The 20,260-nt window shown below is 44.6% G+C and overlaps 3 protein-coding genes across 11 annotated transcripts in view; 1 reads left to right on the forward strand and 2 right to left on the reverse strand.

Annotated features, from left to right (window-relative positions):
- Positions 1-628: 628 nt before the first annotated feature.
- Positions 629-12,192, reverse strand: esr1 (estrogen receptor 1). 5 transcript variants are annotated; one of them, XM_086019610.1, is made up of 11 exons: positions 11,953-12,093; positions 11,354-11,437; positions 9,511-9,936; positions 8,731-8,960; positions 7,995-8,111; positions 6,431-6,612; positions 6,178-6,331; positions 4,950-5,088; positions 3,109-3,242; positions 2,399-2,582; positions 629-1,575 (listed from the first exon to the last, which is right to left on the reverse strand). In XM_086019610.1, the coding sequence occupies exons 2-11, from the start codon at positions 11,422-11,424 to the stop codon at positions 1,299-1,301; spliced, it is 1,914 nt and encodes a 637-aa protein (XP_085875736.1). In that variant the 5' UTR covers positions 11,425-11,437; positions 11,953-12,093; the 3' UTR covers positions 629-1,298. The 5 variants fall into 5 exon arrangements, with proteins under 5 accessions (XP_085875736.1, XP_085875737.1, XP_085875733.1 ...); XM_086019611.1 differs by having other exon boundaries at positions 629-1,467; positions 6,178-6,612; positions 11,953-12,192; XM_086019607.1 differs by having other exon boundaries at positions 6,178-6,612; positions 11,953-12,098.
- Positions 1,339-20,260, forward strand: part of zbtb2b (zinc finger and BTB domain containing 2b) — a 29,631-nt gene continuing 10,709 nt past the window's right edge. Inside the window, exons 1-2 of one of the 4 annotated variants that reach the window (XM_086019614.1) lie at positions 1,339-1,487; positions 8,772-8,969. The gene's annotated coding sequence lies outside the window, so the exon portion shown is untranslated. Of the gene's footprint in view, positions 1,488-8,771; positions 8,970-11,959; positions 14,119-15,092; positions 15,331-19,177 lie in introns of those variants that run through there. The other 3 variants (XM_086019613.1, XM_086019615.1, XM_086019612.1) reach the window with 3 other exon arrangements.
- dcph1 (damage control phosphatase 1) lies at positions 12,574-16,397 on the reverse strand. Of its 2 annotated transcripts, XM_086019617.1 has the most exons (6): positions 16,340-16,357; positions 16,156-16,263; positions 15,735-15,840; positions 15,064-15,305; positions 14,798-14,963; positions 12,574-14,104 (listed from the first exon to the last, which is right to left on the reverse strand). In XM_086019617.1, the coding sequence occupies exons 2-6, from the start codon at positions 16,212-16,214 to the stop codon at positions 13,316-13,318; spliced, it is 1,362 nt and encodes a 453-aa protein (XP_085875743.1). In that variant the 5' UTR covers positions 16,215-16,263; positions 16,340-16,357; the 3' UTR covers positions 12,574-13,315. The 2 variants fall into 2 exon arrangements, with proteins under 2 accessions (XP_085875743.1, XP_085875742.1); XM_086019616.1 differs by having other exon boundaries at positions 16,156-16,397.

The following is a 20,260-nucleotide window of genomic DNA, read 5'->3' on the forward strand; positions in this document are numbered from 1 at the left end:
ATAATATGCTTTTATTCTTGGCATTATTATTCCTGAGCGAACAGGACAAAACACAGTGATGTAAAAAAAAATAATAATAATATGAAAAGGGTTATTTATGTTTGTACAGTTTGCTAATACTGAATACTCTTTGCAAATAATAAAAACTGAAATGTTAATAAGTTGTGTTTACAGGAATAAGAACACTTGTGGCCTTCTCAAGGACTGAGTCAGACCATCTATATATTGTGGTAAGTGGATACGGTAGGGTTGGACAATAAATGTATTTAACTTGAGTTAGGACCTTTTTTTTTTTTTCTTTCAAGCGTGTGGAATCTCTGGTGAGAGACATGCACCAGCCGAGCCATGCAATTTAATTGTTAATGTGAAAGTTAGTCCAATATACTTACCAGGCTGAAACTTATTTGGGGTGTCCAGGTAAAACAAATCCAAAACAAAAAGTAAAATTATAATCTTGTCATTTGCTTGTTCTGCAAATCAACGGGGAAATATGTTAGAATAATAAATCTGATTTTTGTGGGGAAAAAGTGAGATTTTGTTTTAAATCCTGATTGCCTAGTACTAGGATGTAGTGAAGAGAAAAACAATATTAAATGCATGACAAATTCTGAACAGTTTGAGGCATATCCATGGCTCAAATTTTTTTAATTTTTTCCCAAGTAAATGTTTACATACAATATATTTAAATTTCCAAAGACAGATTTTTTTGTCAGTCAGTCAATACTTTTCAGCACATAATCATGATAAAACGACAGTTGGACCAGAAATAATCAACAATTAATACAAAACAAGTGCAAGTGAACAAATGTACAAAGTTACCCAATGACAGTTTGGCTCGGATTTGAAGCTGTGTAATTTGCAGATGTTTTTTTTTTTTCTTTTCTTTTCATCCAACAAAGCGGTGGACAGACACACAAACACTGTGAACAATATATGATTTACAAATATAATCAAACTGGTAATAGTTTATCAAACGTTAGACATCAGACACGCTGGTACTCAGCTGGCAGGTAAGTAACCGACACGTAATTAATCACAGCTTATTATGCAAACAACTGAAATTAATGCCCAAGTAGCCCCTTCAAGCTAAGAGGAAGTGCACTTTGGTTGAATGGGAATCAAAATGAAAGGGGAAAAAAATTCTTGAATTTCAATTAGTGCAGTTGGCACTTAATAGAAGCCGTGTGAGCACAACAGTTGAAAAGTCAAAGACCATCGAGCGATGTCAAAGTGATGTCAGAAATGTATAAATAACTCATCAAATGACCTCAGGTGCAACACTGATCTTTTGTCTGTTTTCACAGGATTTCTGCGCAGTCGGGGCGGGAGCCTCCAAACTGCAGCACGCCTGGACACGGGGGCCCTCTGCTCAGGCTCTCGTGGGCGCCGCGGCCTCCTGAACTGGAGGTGGCTCCATTACTGCCGCCAGCAGACGTTCTCTCCGGCTGGGACCAGATCTGTGTGGGTCTGACAGGACGGTGCAGGCGGTGAGCGTCTAGCATCTCCAGCAGCAGGTTGTACAGTGGCACCTTGTTTTTGCACTTCATGCTGTATAGGTGCTCCATGCCTTTGTTACTGCAATCATATATCAAATGTTAGCATGACGCTAATGGAACCCTGATTGCAAATGTCTTTTGAAATGTATTTATTTCGGTATTATAACAGGGTCGCTAGCCGTAATAACGAAGGTTGGCCAGTCATCTGGGAGTTATCGTTATTTTACTATGTGGCGCCTAGAAGTATAATATACACTAAAAAACAAAATCTAATACTAAAACTAATAAACATGAGAGAAACTATCAAACCTCCTCTGAAAACCAATTAAAACTAACTAAATTTAAAAAAATAATAAATAAAAACGAAGTATAATGCAAATTTGAAAACTATTATAACCCTAGTCGACATCATGAGAAAAGATGACTCAGGGTGAATAACGAACGGCATGTAAAAAAGCCACTCAAACCATGGCAGAGTAGTGTCTTGTTTTTGTTTTTTTTATCATTTCAGGTGTCACAAAGGCAAAAAAATATTGCTGTCAAAGACATGATTCTGCTTGTTTTGCTTTTGGTTTGGCAGAAAAGAATGTGAGAAAGGAAGACTGCACACTGGAGGCCTTGCTAGTATGCATTTAAAAGTGTGAAATAATGACAAAAAAAACCCCACATCTTCAATTACATAGCTTAATTGTGGTATGTTTAATACTGTATTTTTTTAAGAAGACGGGGAATCTCTCTAAGCTTCCATTTCCATGCCAATGTTGTGTTGAGCAGAATAATGGAGTTCCCATAGCGAGGATGTCAATCTTAGCTGAGGTCATGTGGTTCTTCAATGAATTGATTATCAATATGCCCATCCCCATTGAGAAGTTGAAAAAAAAAAGAAAAAAAGTATCTTTCACCTCATGTGTCTGATGTGAGAGAGAAGGAGCAGCAGCTGGGCCTGGCGCCTGGCCTGCTGCTGCACTGAGCATCCTGATTGGCTGATGTGATGTATGAGTGCGTCCGTGATGGTGTCCAGCATGCTCTGCACCGCCGCGGCGTCGTGGAGCGGCTCCATGGTGCCCGTGCAGAACGCAAAGGCACCTGAACGGAGACAGAAACACACAACCAGTGAGCTCTCGGCCTCCTTGTGTGTCTCCCTTTAAGTGGATGATGCGCACAGTGACTACTAATTGGGTCGCGCTGTCTACTAGATGGAGTGCAACTATTTGAGGAAGTAGTGCAGGAAAAGTTTATATAAAAGGTCAAGAGCGGAGGTTTGGATGCCCACGTAGCAATCACAAGTCCATCCGGCTCATGCAGCTGAGTCGCCACCGTCATCTCTTTGGTATTTTCGCTTTCCCGCTCCTGCCGAATAGCTTCATCTTTTCAGCGAGCTCGGCCTTTATGTGCGCGCTGCCGCGTGTTGCCGTGGCAACGCTTGTCAGCCTCACCGGCACTGACGGGCCTTTCCGGGACGCCGTGTTCGCGCTCGCCGCTACGAGTCTGCGGGTGTCATTGGGACGCATCCGCTCTCGGCAGGGCAAACAATCAACAAGGAACGCGTGTTCTGATGAGATGCATCTGTCGGTTGCGTTGGGACGGATTAAAATGGAAGCTATCGGCTCACCGGAGTTGAGCAAGATGATTGCTTTGAGGCAGACGAACTCCTCGGGCTTGAGTCTGAGCATGCGGAAACGAGAGGCGGTGGCCAGCAGCATGTCGAAGATCTCCGCCATGCCTTCCACGCAATCGCCTTCACTCCTGCACAGCGCAAACAAACATTCCGCCAACGACTCATCCTTGAAGTGATCAACAATTACCTCGAGTATTCATATTAATGAAGTCTTCATGGTCCAACTCGTTAGCTTCCTTCAATCAGGTACACGCATAATGACATCCAGGCATTATTTTCAGCATTTTCCCTCCCTTGCCATTGAAAGTCAGCAAAGGCCTGATGCCGACTGTCTTTAAAAGATTAGTGATGCAGGGGTCACCAACATCAACAACGTTTTTTTTTCTCTCTCCCCCCTAACACTGATATGCTCGGAAAACGGTCTGGTTAAATATTTGCCATTGCAAATCCATGGGCAAAAAAGGCAATTACAACAACATAAAACATAATGATTAGTATTATATTGAGTCATTTGTTTTGTTTGTTTCTATGCCAGTCTGTTAAAAACATATCTTTGCGTGAAACCGGTGAAATGTTGGGGACCGCTGGTTTATAGCACGTCACAATTCAGTAAGCGCAATAAAAATAACAAGGGCAGGAGTTTGCTACCGTTATCTCGCCGCTTCGACTAGTCTGTCTTGTTTTTTGTATTTTGCAGCTGTCAAGATGCCCTGTGGCACTACGCTGCCTCCCGCAGGTTAGTCTTGGTACTATGACAGACATCTGGCGACTCACAATTCTCAATGGAGATGTTGTGTGTGTGGTCACGATGTTCTCAACACATAAGAGCGTGAAGAACAGACCCCCAAAAATCCCATCCAGTGTCCAAATTTCTCCCATTTTCCAAGAACATACATGTTAGGTTAGCACAGAACCTAAATCGTCCACAGGTGTGAATGATTGTTTATATGTGCCATGCGACCAGTCTGGGGTGTAGCCCGCCTCTTAAGATAGCTGGGCTAAGCATCAGCTAACCCGCGACCATAATACGGACAAGCGCTACAGAAAATGTCTGGATCTTTTTCCCCTCAATCAAAGGCCAAATAACACGTACAGACGAGGAGCTAATGGAGCTAATGTCTTCGGTGCTCGGCTTTTGGGCGCAGTAGACAAGCGCCGGGGGGTCGCGTGCTATCAGAGCGGAGGTGGCGCTGCAGCTAAGGGAATGCGCCGACCCTGACCCGCTGCGTTTTAGTCATCACGTCCAATCTGGCAGGACACTTACACCAGGGGCCATCTTTTTTGAGATAATACGCTAATACATTTCCCGATCAAATGGGACCATCAGGCACAGCAAGCTAAAAGCTTTGTCTGGCTGCCTCTGATTCATCTGTCATTCTTTTTTTTTTTTTTTACAACGGTAGAAGTGATGATTGGTCAGGTTGTTTACTCAGAACGCGGGAGGGGCTGAAGGGAGGAAACAGCCGTCCCTTCTCCCATCTCTATTTCCTCGTCCTCTCAACTCTCCCTCTCTCCGTCGCTATTCATTTTCTATCATTCTGTGCATTGAGGCTTTGATTACATCTGTCCTGGTTGTCAGCAAGGCTCTGTAATGATGCGGCGAGGGAGGGTGGGGGGAGGGGGGGTCCTCTCTTCACCGCGGGGGACACATAATTAGTCTTTCACTGTACGACACTGTATGACAAGACGTGTTGGGATGGCACAATGGCCGCAAAGGTGCGAAATGGAAAATCTACAATGCTGATGTGTCACTCTTGAGGTGTGTGTGAGAGTGTGATGGAGACGCAAAAGAGGACGCGTCCCAGAAGTAGGCCAGTGCTCCTCTCCTCTTTTACCTGTCCAGAATGAGGTCCTGAGCGAAGATGAGCTTGCCTGGACAGTGGACGGACCTCCAGACGAGGCCGATCATCAGCACCTCCAGCCACGAGCTCTCCAGCAGCTGCACCTGGTCGTGCAGGGACAGCTGGAGGAAGCCTGAGCACAAAGTCACGTGACACACGTACAGCACACTTGACACTCGTAACGCCGCGTGTCCGTGACTCGCGCTTAGCGCCCAGATCCAAACACAGACGGCTCCATCGGATGATTAGTCTCGTTTATTAACAGCGTTTAAGCAGCTTCTGCCTACTCGGTCAACACAAAATATGCTCGAACGCTGCTGCTGTTGTCGTCCGGCGAAATGAAACCGCGCGCGGCCGCCGTGTTGTCACAACAAGCCTTATCATCGGCACTCAGCCAGCTCACATTAGCGTTATTGTCCCCTGATTTGCAATTAAAACTGGAGCTTTTGGCAACACATGAGCTGGTAATGCCTCAAATAGGAATTTACTCACTTAAGCGAGCCAAAGGTGACATGTGGTCCATTTGGGCTCCGTGTGGAGGGGCTTGCCCAGTACTCCGACAACCCTCGCAAAGGTGATGGCTGCAATTACCAGCTCTATAATAGCTCTGCTTTCCTGTTTGTGTTTTACAGGTTTTTTTTTTTTTTTTTTTTTTTTTTTTTTCATCCAAGAGGTGACGTTTTAATTGTGCTGCTTCCAATTTACCGGAAATGTTTGTCCTTCTGGTGTGCGTGACCTTGCCACTAGGTGGCAGTATGACAAGTAATGCAGCCAAACGAAGAAGAGATACGCTGAACTCATTTGTTTTTCTGAAGTGACATTTTCCATTTATGTTATTAAGCTCGTGGTCTTTAAAGCAACGTTACATGGTTTTATTAAATATGCAGTGTGTAATGCACTTTATTTGATGTTTAGTTGGATACTGAACTTCAACTGGGCATGGCAATCAAGAGCTTGAAGTTGTTTTGGAAAAAATATGCACTGTCTGCCAAACTGCTGCTTGTTGTGAAGTGAGCTTAAGCGAGCAAGTCAAAGCTAAGAATCAGCTGAAGGACGGCTCGTATCTTGAAAAACTCCAAAGTTGGGTCAGTCATATCTCAAGGCACCACTGTGTACTAAATGATGGTTGAGAATCACTGGTTTATAGTATATTTCTATCCAGGAAGTGGATATTTTAGTCTGCCATGTCTGCGCTAGTATGTAGTTTGTTCTTGGGCTTTACCTGGCAGCTTCTTGGCCCAGGCGATCATGTGGACCAGCTCCTTGTCAGCCATGCTGGTGAGCAACGTCATCATGGTGACCTCTGTGTAGGGTCGGCTCAGCTTCTGTCGGGAACATAATATCGGGGGTTCGGCCCCCTGCAGCAGGAGAAGCACCTGACGAGGCCGAAAAGAAACACATTCTTCAAATTGAATGGTGGCTCCATCCGTTTGAGTGTTGTTGTTGGAAGTTTCTCTCTCTGTGTGATTCAGAACCTGGTCAGGAGCGATGTCCGTTACTGACGATCTTCCCCCGCTGGCACTTCCGCCGCCGCCGCTCTGCTTCCTCCCGTCCTGGGGGGCCACTTTTCTATGCTCGGTCTCCTTGGCCGACTTCTCCGTGGCGCCGGTCCGCCGCTTGTCACGGCGTGTAATGCGACCGCGGTCTTTGCGCACACCTTGTGGAAACAGCAGTGTCATACCAAATAAAATGGATTACCGTATTGCTTCAAATAGTGGCGGCTTCCACTCAAATAACACACAGGAGACACCTACTTTTTTTTTCCCCCATAGATATAAACAGGTGACAACTGTAATAATCTTGAGTTCACAGACAATATTGTTCACAAACGGACATGAAATAGTTAGTCACTAAACCCATTTGAACTCCGACGCTATCCAAAACAGCAGCACCTACCGAGGCACGTAAAGAGTCGCAGATGCACTGAAGTGAGGAGTCTTACCGGCTGCCACTTGGATGCTATAAACGACTTCCCTGCACAGTATGAAAGCAGTTACGTTATGTGGAAACGCCATCTTTACGGGGATCAGCCTTCCAGTTGACTCGCTGTGCTCACTCCACACTGTTGTGAGCATGCATTCTTATGTTTGTGTTCACCTCCAGTTTCATATGAAATAGATTATTTACTATATTTAACCAAGAAAATACTCAAACTCTATATAGTATTAATATATGTTGGGTAAATAAGCACTCCTGGACACTATATAAGGAAGTACCTGAAAACCGGAATAGCGAAAACTTACTGAATCCCCCTTATTGATGCCTTACTCCTAATAGGGCTGGGCAATTATGGAAAAAAAATCATCACAATTAAGCATTTATAGTATTTAAATATATGATGAGTGTAATTGTTTTTGTTGTGTGATTATTTTAACAGTAAATTCCAACTGGGGTATGATCAAACATCGTAAAGGACATTTAGGAACGGCAGACTCACATAATGTTCCACACTTGCTACACTAGCAGCACGGCGCAACTCGGGAACTTGCAAACGCACAGCGCCGTTCTGCACAATGACCGTTTTTCTTCCGTTACGTTTTTAAAATTGTGACAGAGCAACATTTAAATCATGATTCAATTTGGATGAATTGCCCAGCCCTAAATCCTAGTAGATTGCTTGGTTCTCTCTGCAGTTGGAGGAAATAAATGCACACCCCCAAACCACCCACCTAACTATATGGTATATATAATGCTGTTTGCATAACTAAATGAATCCTTCTTATAGATGCTTTACACCTAATAGATGGAAAGTGGGTGACATGGTCTTGAAATAAAAGTCAGCAGGCTAGCAGCACATAGTTTAAGAGATTCAAGAAGTATGAAAACAAAAGTGTGGGTGTGCACTAATCAGAGCTCGTACTCCTTAAGAGGAAATCACTTCAAGGTTAAAGTTAAACTTAGCCTGAAGAATGCCAGTGGATGCACATATTTGTGGCTTTCGCAGTAGGAGCCGCTCCTACTCGGCATCACATGGACTTAATCAAGTTAATATAGAAAAGTAAGAAGACTTAAGAAGAATTTTTGGGTGTTCCTGCCCACCTCCTTTCATCATGCCCACTTCATAACACTTCCTGAGTCGGCACGCCTGGCAGCTCTTCCTGCGATTCCTGTCAATAGTACACTGATTGGTTGCCGGGCACACGTAGTCATTGTGACCTGAAAATGGGGAAAAAAAAAATCTATTACAGACTAGAAGGGGCCCTGCTCCAGTGTTCAGTTCGCATTGAGGTTATTTAGTGTCCAGGAACACTCCATTCCCGTTTTAAATGGATCTGTGATGGAGGAAATTAAAAGGTGGCATCCTCGTCTTTGTCATCGCCATGGAGACTATTGGTTTCTCTGACCGTTCTTTGCATCAATATGGCATCACAAACATGACTAAGCCACACAGAGCAGATGGAGCTTTTTGTCCGTACGAGCACAACCCGAGTTTGGTTGGACACTCAAAGTAAGTTGGACAAATGTTTTTGCTTCTTTGTTTTCCGTCGTGTGGCAGCAAGCAAGCTTGTGTTTTGATCGTTGGTTGCGCTGTCAAGATGAGACAATACCATGAGCTTGTTGGAATGCTGACATAATCATCTTTCAACAGCCACACTTCTTTATACTTTTTTTTTTTTTTGTATCTATAGAGGATAGCGAATGTATAGCCAGACATTTTAGTGACATTTCATACCATACCGATACATATTCCGTCTGAGTGTGAAGTGCCTAAACCTGTACGACTTCCATGTTGGCCTTCATCAAGTGTTTGTTGTTTGCAGAAAGTTGTGCCTACCTTGAATGCTCCTCTTAAAGAAAGCCTTGCATCCCTCGCAGGACCACACCCCGTAGTGGTAGCCCGAGGCGTAGTCGCTGCACACGGCGCAGAAGCGCGTCTCCTTGGCCATCTCAAAGACCCCGATGGCGGCGGCGGCGGCCTCCGGGCCCCCCAAGACGTACGCCTCGTCACTAGTGCCGCACTGGTCGTCCCTGGATACCTGCTGCTGACTGACCGTCTCACTGGACCTGCCACAGGTATGAGGTTTCTTTACGTGCGCATTTGTTTATTCACCAGGACACGGCTGGTTTCGGTTCAAAGATAATCTGTTGGTGAACGCCAAATCCGTTGAGCATTTCATTTTACACATTGCGGTGGTGCGCTTACGTGTTGTTCCTGGCTCAAGGTCCTCGGAATGGTGCTTAATCTCTGGAATTAAAAAGCAGCTCGATCCCGTCCGCAGTGATAGTGGCCATGTTTTGAATCAAGTCAAAGATTAAACTAACAGTCCTGTCACATTCAGTAATTAGTGTGTGCGTACAACTGCCTGGGTCACTCACTGTTTACAGTGTGTTTCATTTTTTTTTTTTTTTCACAAACTGTCCTTCAGCTAACAAGATAAAAACACTTGATTTTCAAAAAGGCGAGTAAACTGTTGTATTTGGCTGTTTTGAGTTGCGTAATCAGCAGACCGCAATCAGAGTTGCGGGGGGAGGCGGGGTCACCTCCCACCCAATATATGCCGAAACAGACAAAGAACTTGATAGACAATGAAAGTTGAAGAGGGTTGGGTCTCACCTGTAGATGGGTGTTGAAGTGGTTTCCAGATAGTGATGGCCGGGGGGGTGCATGAATGGGCTGAGTCGAGGGCTGGTGGGCACAAACACGAGGGGGCTTGTTGGCCCGCTGCCCAGCGACTGGAGGCTGCCGTCCGAGGGCGATCCGTGGGTCTCCAGGGGCGCCGAGTAATAGCCCGGCATGGGGTGGCTGTAAAGCGGCGTCTGGGCCGGAGTCGGGGAGGCGTAGTCGTACGTCCCCTCCAGGAAGTCCACCGTGGCGACCCCACCGGACCCCCGGCTCTCTTCGGGGTACATGCCGCTGAGGGGGGCGCGAGGCGGGGGCGACGGGCGCCGCGGGGACAGGTTCTCCAGCTCTGGGGCGGCCTGGCGGATGCCGGGTCCCGGCGGCGGTCCGCAAGGCTTCCTGCTCTTTGCCGGGCTCTGCCTGAGCAACATCACAGCACAACAGTACTGATAAGCAACATGATTTAGACTTGCTCTCCCCTTGCCGGGGAGAGAGGGTGGGGGGGCAGGAACGAGTGCTGCTCTCTCTCCTGTTCCACTGTCTCCCGCACACATACAAATGTGAGAGTCTTCTTCTCGTCCTTTTTCCCCCACAGATGGGCAATTTAAATGATTGAGGTTGAGGGGCACAATTTTTATCAGCGCTACTGGGGGGGGGACCACTCACTTACTAACTAGATGTATGACAAAAGTCCCATTTTAAATATTGATAAAACACGTGGCAGCCTGTGAAGAGCAAAAATCTGCATATAACATTGGTCACCACATTTTTTACTACATTTTTCAGACATGCAAGTAATCATTTCTAGATGGATTTTTTTTCTGCCCTTGTTTTTTCTTTAGCACATCAAGATTTCAGAACAATATTATTGTAATATCAATTATATAATATGTCATATATTTAGTCATATTTATGAATTAAGGCTTAGGTTCAGCACACAAGTGTAATTTTTCAGAAACGTCATAGCTATACATTTTGACGCATGGTCAAATCTGTCAAACTTAAAAAAATAAGTAAATATCTCAAACACCTGATATGCTAGAAAAAAGATAAAGACCTTTTTTAAATCAGCACCCAAAATACATTTTAGGAACACATGAAGCCTTCCCTGGTTAGAATTTGCTGTTGGCCAGTGTAATTGACGGCCATTGGGATGCAAATGCATTAGGAAAATTGGGTGCTTTTTTTTTTTTTTTCGTAAACCCCAAAAATTCTTCTCGATAAACCTCTGATATGTGTTGTTTGAATTTGGGGGGGGGAAATCAGCTTATCTGTGAATCCGTGGGTCTCGAACCGCTTGTGGGCAGGGGTCCACTTTAGTAGAAGAAACATATAATTTCATTTCATTTATAATCCCCCCCCCGAAAATCAGTAGCAGGACCACACAGAGTGTGGGCGCGGGCCACTTGCGGCCCATGGGCCACCAGTTGCCTATCCCTGCTTTTCCTGCTTCTTCTTTAGCTCTCCCCCAGCCGGACCCCCCAGAAGACAACTCCCAACCTCCTTTCCTCTAATGTGTAGGAGGGATGGCTGTCAGGATGGGAACAAAAATACACCAAGCTGGACAAAATGGAAGTAGTGCTTCCAGTAACAACTTGACTGTCCCGTCCCACGCCACCACATCGTCTCCTCCTCCTCTTCCGCCACCTTTGTGTTACGCCGGAGAGGATGCTCTCGGAATATTCATGGTTCATTTAGCTGATCTTTGTCATTGACGTACAAGCGGCCGCATTATTGAACACACCTGAGACTGCGGTAAATCAAATCACAGCGCGGACGGCGACGTTTCAAACCCCAACGGCCTGAAAGCAACGAGACCACAAGACGAGCCACTCACTTCTTTAAACGACAAGCGTCCGCTCTGCCGCAGGGCTCGCTTCTTCGTTCATCCCTCCGACTCGCGCTCATTCAGCTGGACTCGCTGGGCAAAGTGGAAACAGTGGGGAGGGGGGGGAAGAGGGTAAACAAATTAAAAGATGCAGTCAAATCGATGGAGGCGGTGCATTTGAGCGCCAGGTCACCATAACACAGCAAACAACGCAGGAGGTCAAATCTCATTTCAGCAGCCAGTAATTACACAATCCACTCCCAATGATGGAATCAAAGAGATACTGAGTATTTTGGATTCATCGTCATTTCGTGACATTTAATACAGCTTTGTTTGGACAACAGGATGACACCATGATGCCGACTCGTGTCTATTCTATCACAGAGCAAAGAGTAGTATTAACGCAAATAACAGCCTTAAAAGTTAGCGCGCGCGTCAGTAGTCCTTGCATGTTTCGGTGCCACATGTCAAGGTAAAGAAAAAGCCTTGCGCTGCCCAGAACCAGTAACAAGCTGTAATAAGGCTGCTGCGTCAAGCCTGCGAGAGATTACAAATACAAAACAATCCGGCGCTTGAATTAAAATGTGCTTATTTGCATGCTTTCTTACCTGACAGCCACGTCGTTCTAATCCGAGCGTTGAGAGCAACTGCAGACCTCCGGCGAGAGAGGAAGAGCTCAGCATTTGGCAGAGGCTTCATTTTCCCATCTCTTTCTTGAGTAAACAGCCCCATTTTCAGAACATGTCAGGTCAAGTGGAAAACAAGTAGCCCTGATGATGATATATATATTTCATTGCATTTCCCCAGAGGGGGACAAAATTAAGTCATATTAGATTGCAAGAAAATACAGGGAGCCAACTAAATCACCTAATTGGCTCATTTAGGGCCACTTAAAGCTCCTTTTGCATTGTCATGCACGTTTTGCATCGACAGCTGTTTGGCGGGCTACGGAGTAGAGTCTAACCTGACCTGGAATAATCTGGAGGTCAACATGTCAACTGTAAGGCGAGAATAAAAACACTACTAGTGAATATTAATGCGGCATTTGTACTGCAGTGTCACTTTTAGCTTCACTACCTGGCCGCATTGTGCCTTCGTAACAGTCGTGATTTTTGTCTTGTTGACATCAAAAAGCGCTCCTTTCGTAAGAGCGAATTTGGATGCAAATGAGGTCAATATTAGAGGCCATATTTCACGTGTGTAAATGACAACCGGGAGCAGGGAGGGGAAATATCTCAAGTCGCTGCAGCTCTTTATTTGATGAAAAAAAAAAAATGTTCATTAGAAGGATAAGATCTCGCCAGGAATCCACAGTGACAATAAGGGCTCGAGTGTGCAGACATGCATTTTGATCGGTCAAAGAGTTGTCGGTTTGATACATGCAAGAAACAAAGCATGCACTGTTGGTTGCCTTTACTGCATGTTGTTTAAATCCATAACGCTGCCCCCCCCATGCGTGAATGCATGACAAGGACAAACAGTAAAAGTTCATAATGTCGTCAACACGTAGCAACATGGGTCAACCAAGCGATTCATTTTCAGACATACAGTATTTTGCCACACTTATGAGGGAATCCAAAAATAAGCATTTTCTACATAGTAGTGCAATACTTTTTGTACAAAATCCGAGTCGAATCTAATGAAGACAGGCTGCCGTAGTTAAGTATAATCAAATGCCTGAAGCTTACTTTTGTTACACCTGTAAACATTAAGACATAGCACACATTTTATAGTAATTTTTTTTTAAACACACTGAGATACGCTCTACCTCTTGCAATAAGCAATTCATCCACTACATAATAATGGAAAGAATAAATGACCTTTAATTTGTGGGTGTCCACTTTAAATCTATTCAAAACAGACATCCTGAGAGAAATGTAAAATGCGTTAAGTGCGCTCTCAATGAAACAGTAAAGTGATAATGACATCATGTTATGGCTTGAAGACGAGAGTTGATCATTGATTGTGACGTCAGTCTTGCTGATCCGAGTTTGGGCTGTAGAACTGAATAACGGCGTACTTTCCGCATGTCATCCAGTCGGGGTCTTGAGAGCTCAGCTTGCTCCCCTGGCCTGGCTGCAGACCCACTTGAATGTTTGCCTTAAGAGTTCTCAAACTGCACAGCGGTGCCGGTCCAAATCCCCTCAGTGCAGTGTCAAAGACCACCGTGTGGTCCCAGTCACGATCTCCTGCCAGCTTCCTGTAGTTGAGATCGCCTTTAAACAGCACCAAGTCTGCCGCCTGCAGAGTGGCGTACAGGTCCGGAGCGTCGGCCGCCATGTCACAGAACTCGTTGGGCTGCGTCCAGAAGGGATGGTCGTGATAGGACCACACGCCATCCTTCACGTATCGCTGCCACTGCACCCCTCTCTGAGACATCCATCGATGATTGGCCGCCATGGTCTGCCGGATGGTCCAATGAAAATCCTCGGCCGTCACGTCAGAGACGAACCACGGGAAGGATTTGCCGTGGAAGCGGACCTCCCCGGCCAGGCCGGAGGACACCAGGAAATCGGCCAGGACCAAGTCGGTGACCAACTCAAAGCCGGCGTTATCCAGAACAAAGTCCACTCGGCTGGAGCTCCTTTTCCCTGACTGTTTCCGTTGCCGGGCAGAAATGAGCGTCGACCACAGGGCGTCGGAATCATCCACTAAGATGAACATCTGCAAGGCGACTAGAGAATCGATGGGACTGGTCTTCTGCGAATTGTCCACGCCGGCAGAGATCGACAGATCACATTTGTTCCCCCAAAGGCAAACCTTGAAAGAGTCAAGTAAGCATGGTCAATAATTTTGCATTAAATGTGTCAATTTATTCAATCAGTGTTTGTAAGTTATGGCTAGATTGAGTAGATACTCCTTTTTGTTAAATTGAAATTCTGGATTGAATACCATTTTCTGAAATCATAGGTTATCATTAGGTTTTTACAGTTTTACCTAAGACTCCACAAAAATATCCACCAAATTAGCGGCCATGGTCCAAGGCAGAATGTTTTTATCCTCATGGAATTTAAATTCTACATGAGGTATTACAAGTACTTGATCGTGTGTACTTGCACCCACTAGGTAGCATCTGTCCTCCACACTGTTTGGGGTTTTACTTAATGAACATATGACCAGATAAAAATGATAACTGCCCAAGACCGAAGCGAGCGGAGTTCTGCCAGCTTATTGATAAAAGAAGTGATGTTATTTGGTGGGAATTAATTAAAGACCCCCCACAGATAGATGAATGTTCTATCATGATGGCAGCTCAGGTGTGTTTTGGGGTGGCCTGGCTCCTACCCAAGTTGAACCCTGGTTGGGACATACAGATTCAAAAGTTTGTAATGGTCATAGTGTATTTTAGGTTTATCTTGAAATGTTCCCCATCTTCTATCCTTATCTTTTTGCGAGTAGTGTATTTTAATAGGTTTGGGTCCCAGAGAGGTCTGGAGCCGACAATGTACTGACCTGTAGCAGTTTGTTGAAATACTCCTGAAGTTGATTTTCGGAGCTGTCTTCCATTTTGCTGTTGAAGCCCTCAAAGTATGTGCATAAAGCCATTATAGCCTGCTGAGACTCAAAGTAGCTCTGAGTCTTCCCCTCATTGAAGACGTCGTAGCCACTGATGGGAGGGCTGGAAACAGCATTATCATCTATTACCGACAAGCGTTATGTAAACAATATCATCCGTATCTCAATACACAGTAATGCGTGAAGATGTACGTGCTTCTCACCTGAGCCAGAGGGCCTCCCGTATCCTGCGGTACATGTAGCACTCCACATACAGCCATGGAGACTTGAACCAGCTGACTAGCTCCTGGTCCCCATGCTGCCCCTGTTGACTCTGCAGGTACCGGTTCCACGGTTCCGCGTCCTCCAGGCCGTCTGTCAGGGCCAGTATGGGTTTGTCTGTTTGCAGCTCGTTCCTCAACTTGGACAGCAGAGAAATGGTTTGCTTCTCTGCTTGGATTCCCTCCTAACGTCAAGAGGTCACAAAGCAGGTCAGATTTACACATTCAATACAACAGATGGTTTGAACCGAAAATGGACTAGAACTTTTACATGTGAACCTAATTTGACCATGTCTAAATTTTGAATGCACATGTACAACTGGACGTTTCTGTACTTGTTGCGGTTCTCTATCAAAGAGCCTAATGGCAAAATTCACAACAGTTTATCACTTTCTCTGCATCTCTGTAGCAACCTACTTATAACACTAAACTTCCCTTTTCCAGATACCAATTCAAATTGAACCAGTAAATGCATTAGTCGATTCACAGTATTGAAACATTTAATTATTGCACATGTGCATTCAAGTTTAGAGAGGTTTATGTTAACATGAGAGTGCTCTAGTGCATTTTGACTCAATCTCCCCACATTATCGGTGTATTGTACATTGCCTTACCTCCCCATAATCTTCAAAAAACTTGTTTTTGTTGCGATGGATTGTGTCTATAACTTTTGTGAGGATGGTGGGCAATCTGTCCCTCACAGTCAAGTAAGCAAACGACCTACAAGGAAGAAGATACACAGCATTCCATTTAACTGCTAACTCGGCGCACCAACCTAGCAAAGCAATTTTACTACTTCGCAACAAGCTCAGCTACGTTTGCACGTACATCTTAGTAACACATGATTTGTACAATTCCGATCATCAATCTTTTTATTTGTATCGCCTCACATTAACAGTCGTGTGATGCAACACTAGCAGCTAAATGCTAAAGCTACTTCTCCTTCGACCACATTAATTACGTTAATAAACTCAAGAGTTGATCACTACATTGTTTAGAATCAGGACGATGTATTTCAAGAAGCTGTCAACATACCCCACTACTTTAGCTGACAGAGAAGGAGGAACTATGTCGCCGGTCTGGTCGGCCGCCATTGTTGTAGGAGTTTCCTCATTCAAAATTACAACTTTATTTAAAAAGCCCCTAAACGGAAGCGTTTGGTGTTAAACTTTAATGTTAAAATTAATCATTCGGAAATTTTTACTAATATTTTGTTTACCTTCAATTATCTATTATCTATCCTGAGGAGGAAAACTAGAACCACTCTTGTTTACCTTTTTTTGTTCTAAACTGACATAAACGGTTGACTTCTTTCTTTTATGGCGCTTTGCTGCCACCCAGCGGCCAAAAACAACCCGTCTGAAAAACATTGGAAAGCAAATGTGTTTTTGTTTTGTTTTTTTTGTTTTTTTATATATATAAATAAATAACATGATTACGTAAGTTATAGTCACTTTCTGAAAGTGCCACACTTCACATACATTAGTAGCCCACATCCTGGGGCATCCCGTGTTCTATGTGGCAACGGTTGCCGGGGAAACGTTTGTCCTATCAGGAAATTGCAGATTTTGAAGCCCCAGGGCCTTTTTTGGCGGGAAAGGAAGGAAGGTGGGGTAGTGTTCATTTTTTGGTGAGGGTAAAATAAAATAATGTAGTGAAATACACATAGATGCGTTGTACACCTTAGTTGCATGTAGACATGCAGTTTAACACTTTTTTGTAGAAATTCCAAATAAAGCCAACCATGGTCAACAAATAATCCGTTGAAGAACAGCGCAATTCATGTGGGACTGGGACGTCCCTGGTCGCTCCCGAGTGTCTCTGCGTGACCAAGCGATTGGCCTCAGGCTACGCTGCCTGCTTGTCTAGAAAATATAGGCATATCAATTGATTCTGGCGGCGTCACTATGGGAACACGCCGGCCCATTGTCAGGATGTTAGGGGGGCCTTGAGTGTGGGAGTCCAGCTGCGTCCACCTCCGGTGTTCAGCCACCACCGGGCCGGGCCTCCCTTCCCCCCACCGGGCTGCAGCCTAGCCGGATCTGTTTTGTTTTTTTTTTCAACCGAGAGGGGAGTGACTCACCACTCCGGTTTCCAAAGGACGCGAAATGGGGGGAGGGCGGCGGTTGAACGTGAAAGGTCCTGTTTAAACAGGTGTTCCGGCAAATGCTTGTGGCGTTGACCCGGTTGCATCCGCGGCAAAGGAGCCTCTGTCGCACAGTTGCACGCTGACGTCAGGCTAATTTCCCCCTTCTGTACGCTGCTTTCTTGCCGTCTATGCTGTTGCTTTTATGGCAGGATCCAAAATCAATTTAGTGGTGGGACAGTCATGTGTGACGCTGTCTTCAGAGAGCGAGGATGACTATAGCAAGGTTCCAACAGGACACGAGTCAGCGGGAGTTAGCGCTTCAGCTACCTGCTGGGAGCCAGCCAGCATGTGTAAACAAGCTTTTTTGTCCTGTTTCCATTAACATGTATTGCAGTGCTCCTTCGGTGCGTTTGTTTGTCAAAGATTTTGTGCGCCCCCTTCCCTCACAGGCCTCCAGTCACGGACACGATCAGATGTTGTTTGTTGATAGGACAAACAACAGGGCCCAGCTTCACAGGACAGTCCCGGCTCCCGCCCATGTCTCCTTTTACACACTCCACGACTTTTCCTGCCCGCCACGCGGCTGCAGTCCAGAGTCCTGTGGACTCCCTGTCCTCAGGCTGAATGGCTGAATGGCTCACTGTTTTACAAAAGAAGAACGCCAATCAATGGAAGCCTCTGATGACAACACATGACTTCATTAAGCGGCCATTTCAGTGGAAAGTGCTCTCAGGGCCATATTAAATTCAGGAGCAAATACGAGCTTTAAGCAGGGTACGCGCATACTGAAATTTGGGACGAATTTGAGAATTTTCAAGATGCTTGCCTGATTGCTTGCCCGCTGCCAGTCGCCGTCTGCCTCCTGAGAGTTGATAAGAGTTTAGCGTCGCTAAATGTCCGAAATATAACCAGTCGGGGTTCGTGTGCGCATTCATGCTCTTGTCCGCTTCAGCCTGTGTAAGTGGAGAAGCGATCGCCACGGTATTTTTGATTTTGTGGAGTTGATCATGATGAGATCACGTTTTATGTTAATAAATCCAAACTATTGTGCAGAACACTTTTATACTTTCACAGGTTGAAGTGGACAAGATTAGTAATGTGCATTTGCATTTTGGTGGCGATCAGTCGCCGTTTTAGACAACAGAACTGACAAAGCGAGCAATATTACCTCGCTTGCCTCCCTCCCGTGACGTAGACCGCTGAGACCGAAAACATAACATAAGCCACGCCCCAAAAGGCGGCGGGCAATTTGTCGTAAATCTAATCACAAAAAAAGACTTTAAATCACAACAGTCTTTTTTGGGGGGGGGGGGACACTTTAGTACTGATGTCATTTTTACATGCAAACCTATTATATAAGTGCCAATGTTAAGCTCACCCAAGTGTCCCTTAAGTTCATTTCATATTTGGTGATGGTGTGAATGGTTGTCTGTTACTACACTTTAAAAACACAACTTGTATTTTTGGGCTAAAACAGTACATTAAGTTGGAACAACTTTAAAATATAAATGGATTTTTTTTTTTTTGCAACAGTCTTAGTACAACAAAGCATGCAAGTTGTTTGCACTCAAATAATTTGCTGGATTGTGTTTATATATATATATCTTTCAGTTGGGACAATACTAGGAACAATTAATTATTTGTGCCCTGTGATTATCTGGTGACCAGCCCTCCGTAGTTAGCCTTTCGCCGGAATTTAGCTGGGATAGGCTGTACAGGATAAGCCATGTAGCATTGCAAAATTTTGATATGGTATACTCCTAATGTATTGTGCTTCTGGGGGCAATGCGTGCATGAGAATGGATGCTCTTTTAACAAGACACAGCCAATAAAATTACTAAATTATTGCCAGAAAATAATCAGCATGGAACTACAAAACAACTATTGTATAAGTGTATCAACGCCTTTATAGTCAGACCAAACATAAAATATCTATAAATATCTCGATTAGCTGTAAGTGGTAAAAGTAGTCGTATATCATATACAGCAGTTGGAAGTTTGTGGAAACTGAATGAAGGGTTGTTAAACAGGATGATAAGATGAGATGGAATCAGGACTCACATTCAATGTGTCTGTCGGCAATTTAATTATACAGTTGCTCTCAAGTATTCTGTCCTGATTCAAATAGGCATATTGGGATGATTGTGCGATTTTTGACTTTTCCTGTCAGGGGTCGGCACAGTGAGTCACTCGCATTTATCAGGCACAGTTTTTATGCTGGATTCCCTTCCATTTGCAACACCCCAATTTTTAAATGGGCTTGGCACTGGTTGGACACCCCCCAAATTGTTTTGTTGTGCCTATATTTATAGTTTCAACACTAGAACTAGTAGCTTGCTAATAGATATTCAGGGTGTGTGTATTTTAGTTCTCTAGGAGCCAAATTAAAAAATTTTGAGGGGCCCTTGACCTGCCAAATTTGGGGAAATCTTGTTTTGTTTTTTTAGAAAAATAATAAATGACGTACAATATATCACAAAAGTGAATTGAAAATAACTTTGTTAGATAGGTTATTTTTTTATATTAAAAGCCGAAATTGTAGACTTCATTATTTTAGGTGTTAGCAATTTAATTCTGATTCTATTCTATTAAATCTAGTGTAAAAGCAAAACTTGCGAATTTAACCTATATTCATTTTATTCGATCAACCAACAAAATAGAGATGATTACTATCTGGTTAGGTGGTATATAAGACTGTTTCTCCGTGCGTTACCCATCTAAGGAATTGCACATGTGATATTTAATTGATCATTAAAAACAAACAGTAGCACGTTGTCGTTCGATTAACGAGTCACCGAGTGAGCTAGCAACTAGCATGTAGCCGCGCCGGCTTAAAGTCGCCGGCTCGTCTCCGCGGGGCTTTTTTTTTTTCCTCCAACGGCGGTTTAAAACAACAACAAAAAAAGGACAGCGCTTGGGCTGGTGGCGTGTGTGTAGGTGGGGGGCGGGGGGGAATTAACGTTACCGCGACCGCCCCCTTGGCCAACGGATCCTTGCAACGGTCGCGTTTGGCTGGGCTCCTTTGCCACAGTCATGTGATTGTAACGTAAA

This window comes from Filicampus tigris, chromosome 20 (assembly GCF_054856515.1).
Source record: "Filicampus tigris isolate MCC_2025a chromosome 20, RoL_Ftig_1.0, whole genome shotgun sequence".
NCBI classification, from domain to species: Eukaryota; Metazoa; Chordata; class Actinopteri; order Syngnathiformes; family Syngnathidae; genus Filicampus; species Filicampus tigris.

Coding starts and splice junctions, on each gene's coding strand:
- esr1 (XM_086019607.1), bottom strand. CDS start 11,424: ATGAGCGCGAGTCGGAGGGATGAACGAAGAAGCGAGCCCTGCGGCAGA. Junction 8,112..8,730: donor CTTTAAGAGGAGCATTCAAG/GTAGGCACAACT, acceptor CCCCATTTTCAG/GTCACAATGACTACGTGTGC. Junction 2,583..3,108: donor AATCATCTTGCTCAACTCCG/GTGAGCCGATAG, acceptor GTCTCCGTTCAG/GTGCCTTTGCGTTCTGCACG.
- dcph1 (XM_086019616.1), bottom strand. CDS start 16,214: ATGGCGGCCGACCAGACCGGCGACATAGTTCCTCCTTCTCTGTCAGCT. Junction 15,841..16,155: donor CTGTCAGCTAAAGTAGTGGG/GTATGTTGACAG, acceptor TCTTCCTTGTAG/GTCGTTTGCTTACTTGACTG. Junction 14,105..14,797: donor ATTTCAACAAACTGCTACAG/GTCAGTACATTG, acceptor GACTCTTTCAAG/GTTTGCCTTTGGGGGAACAA.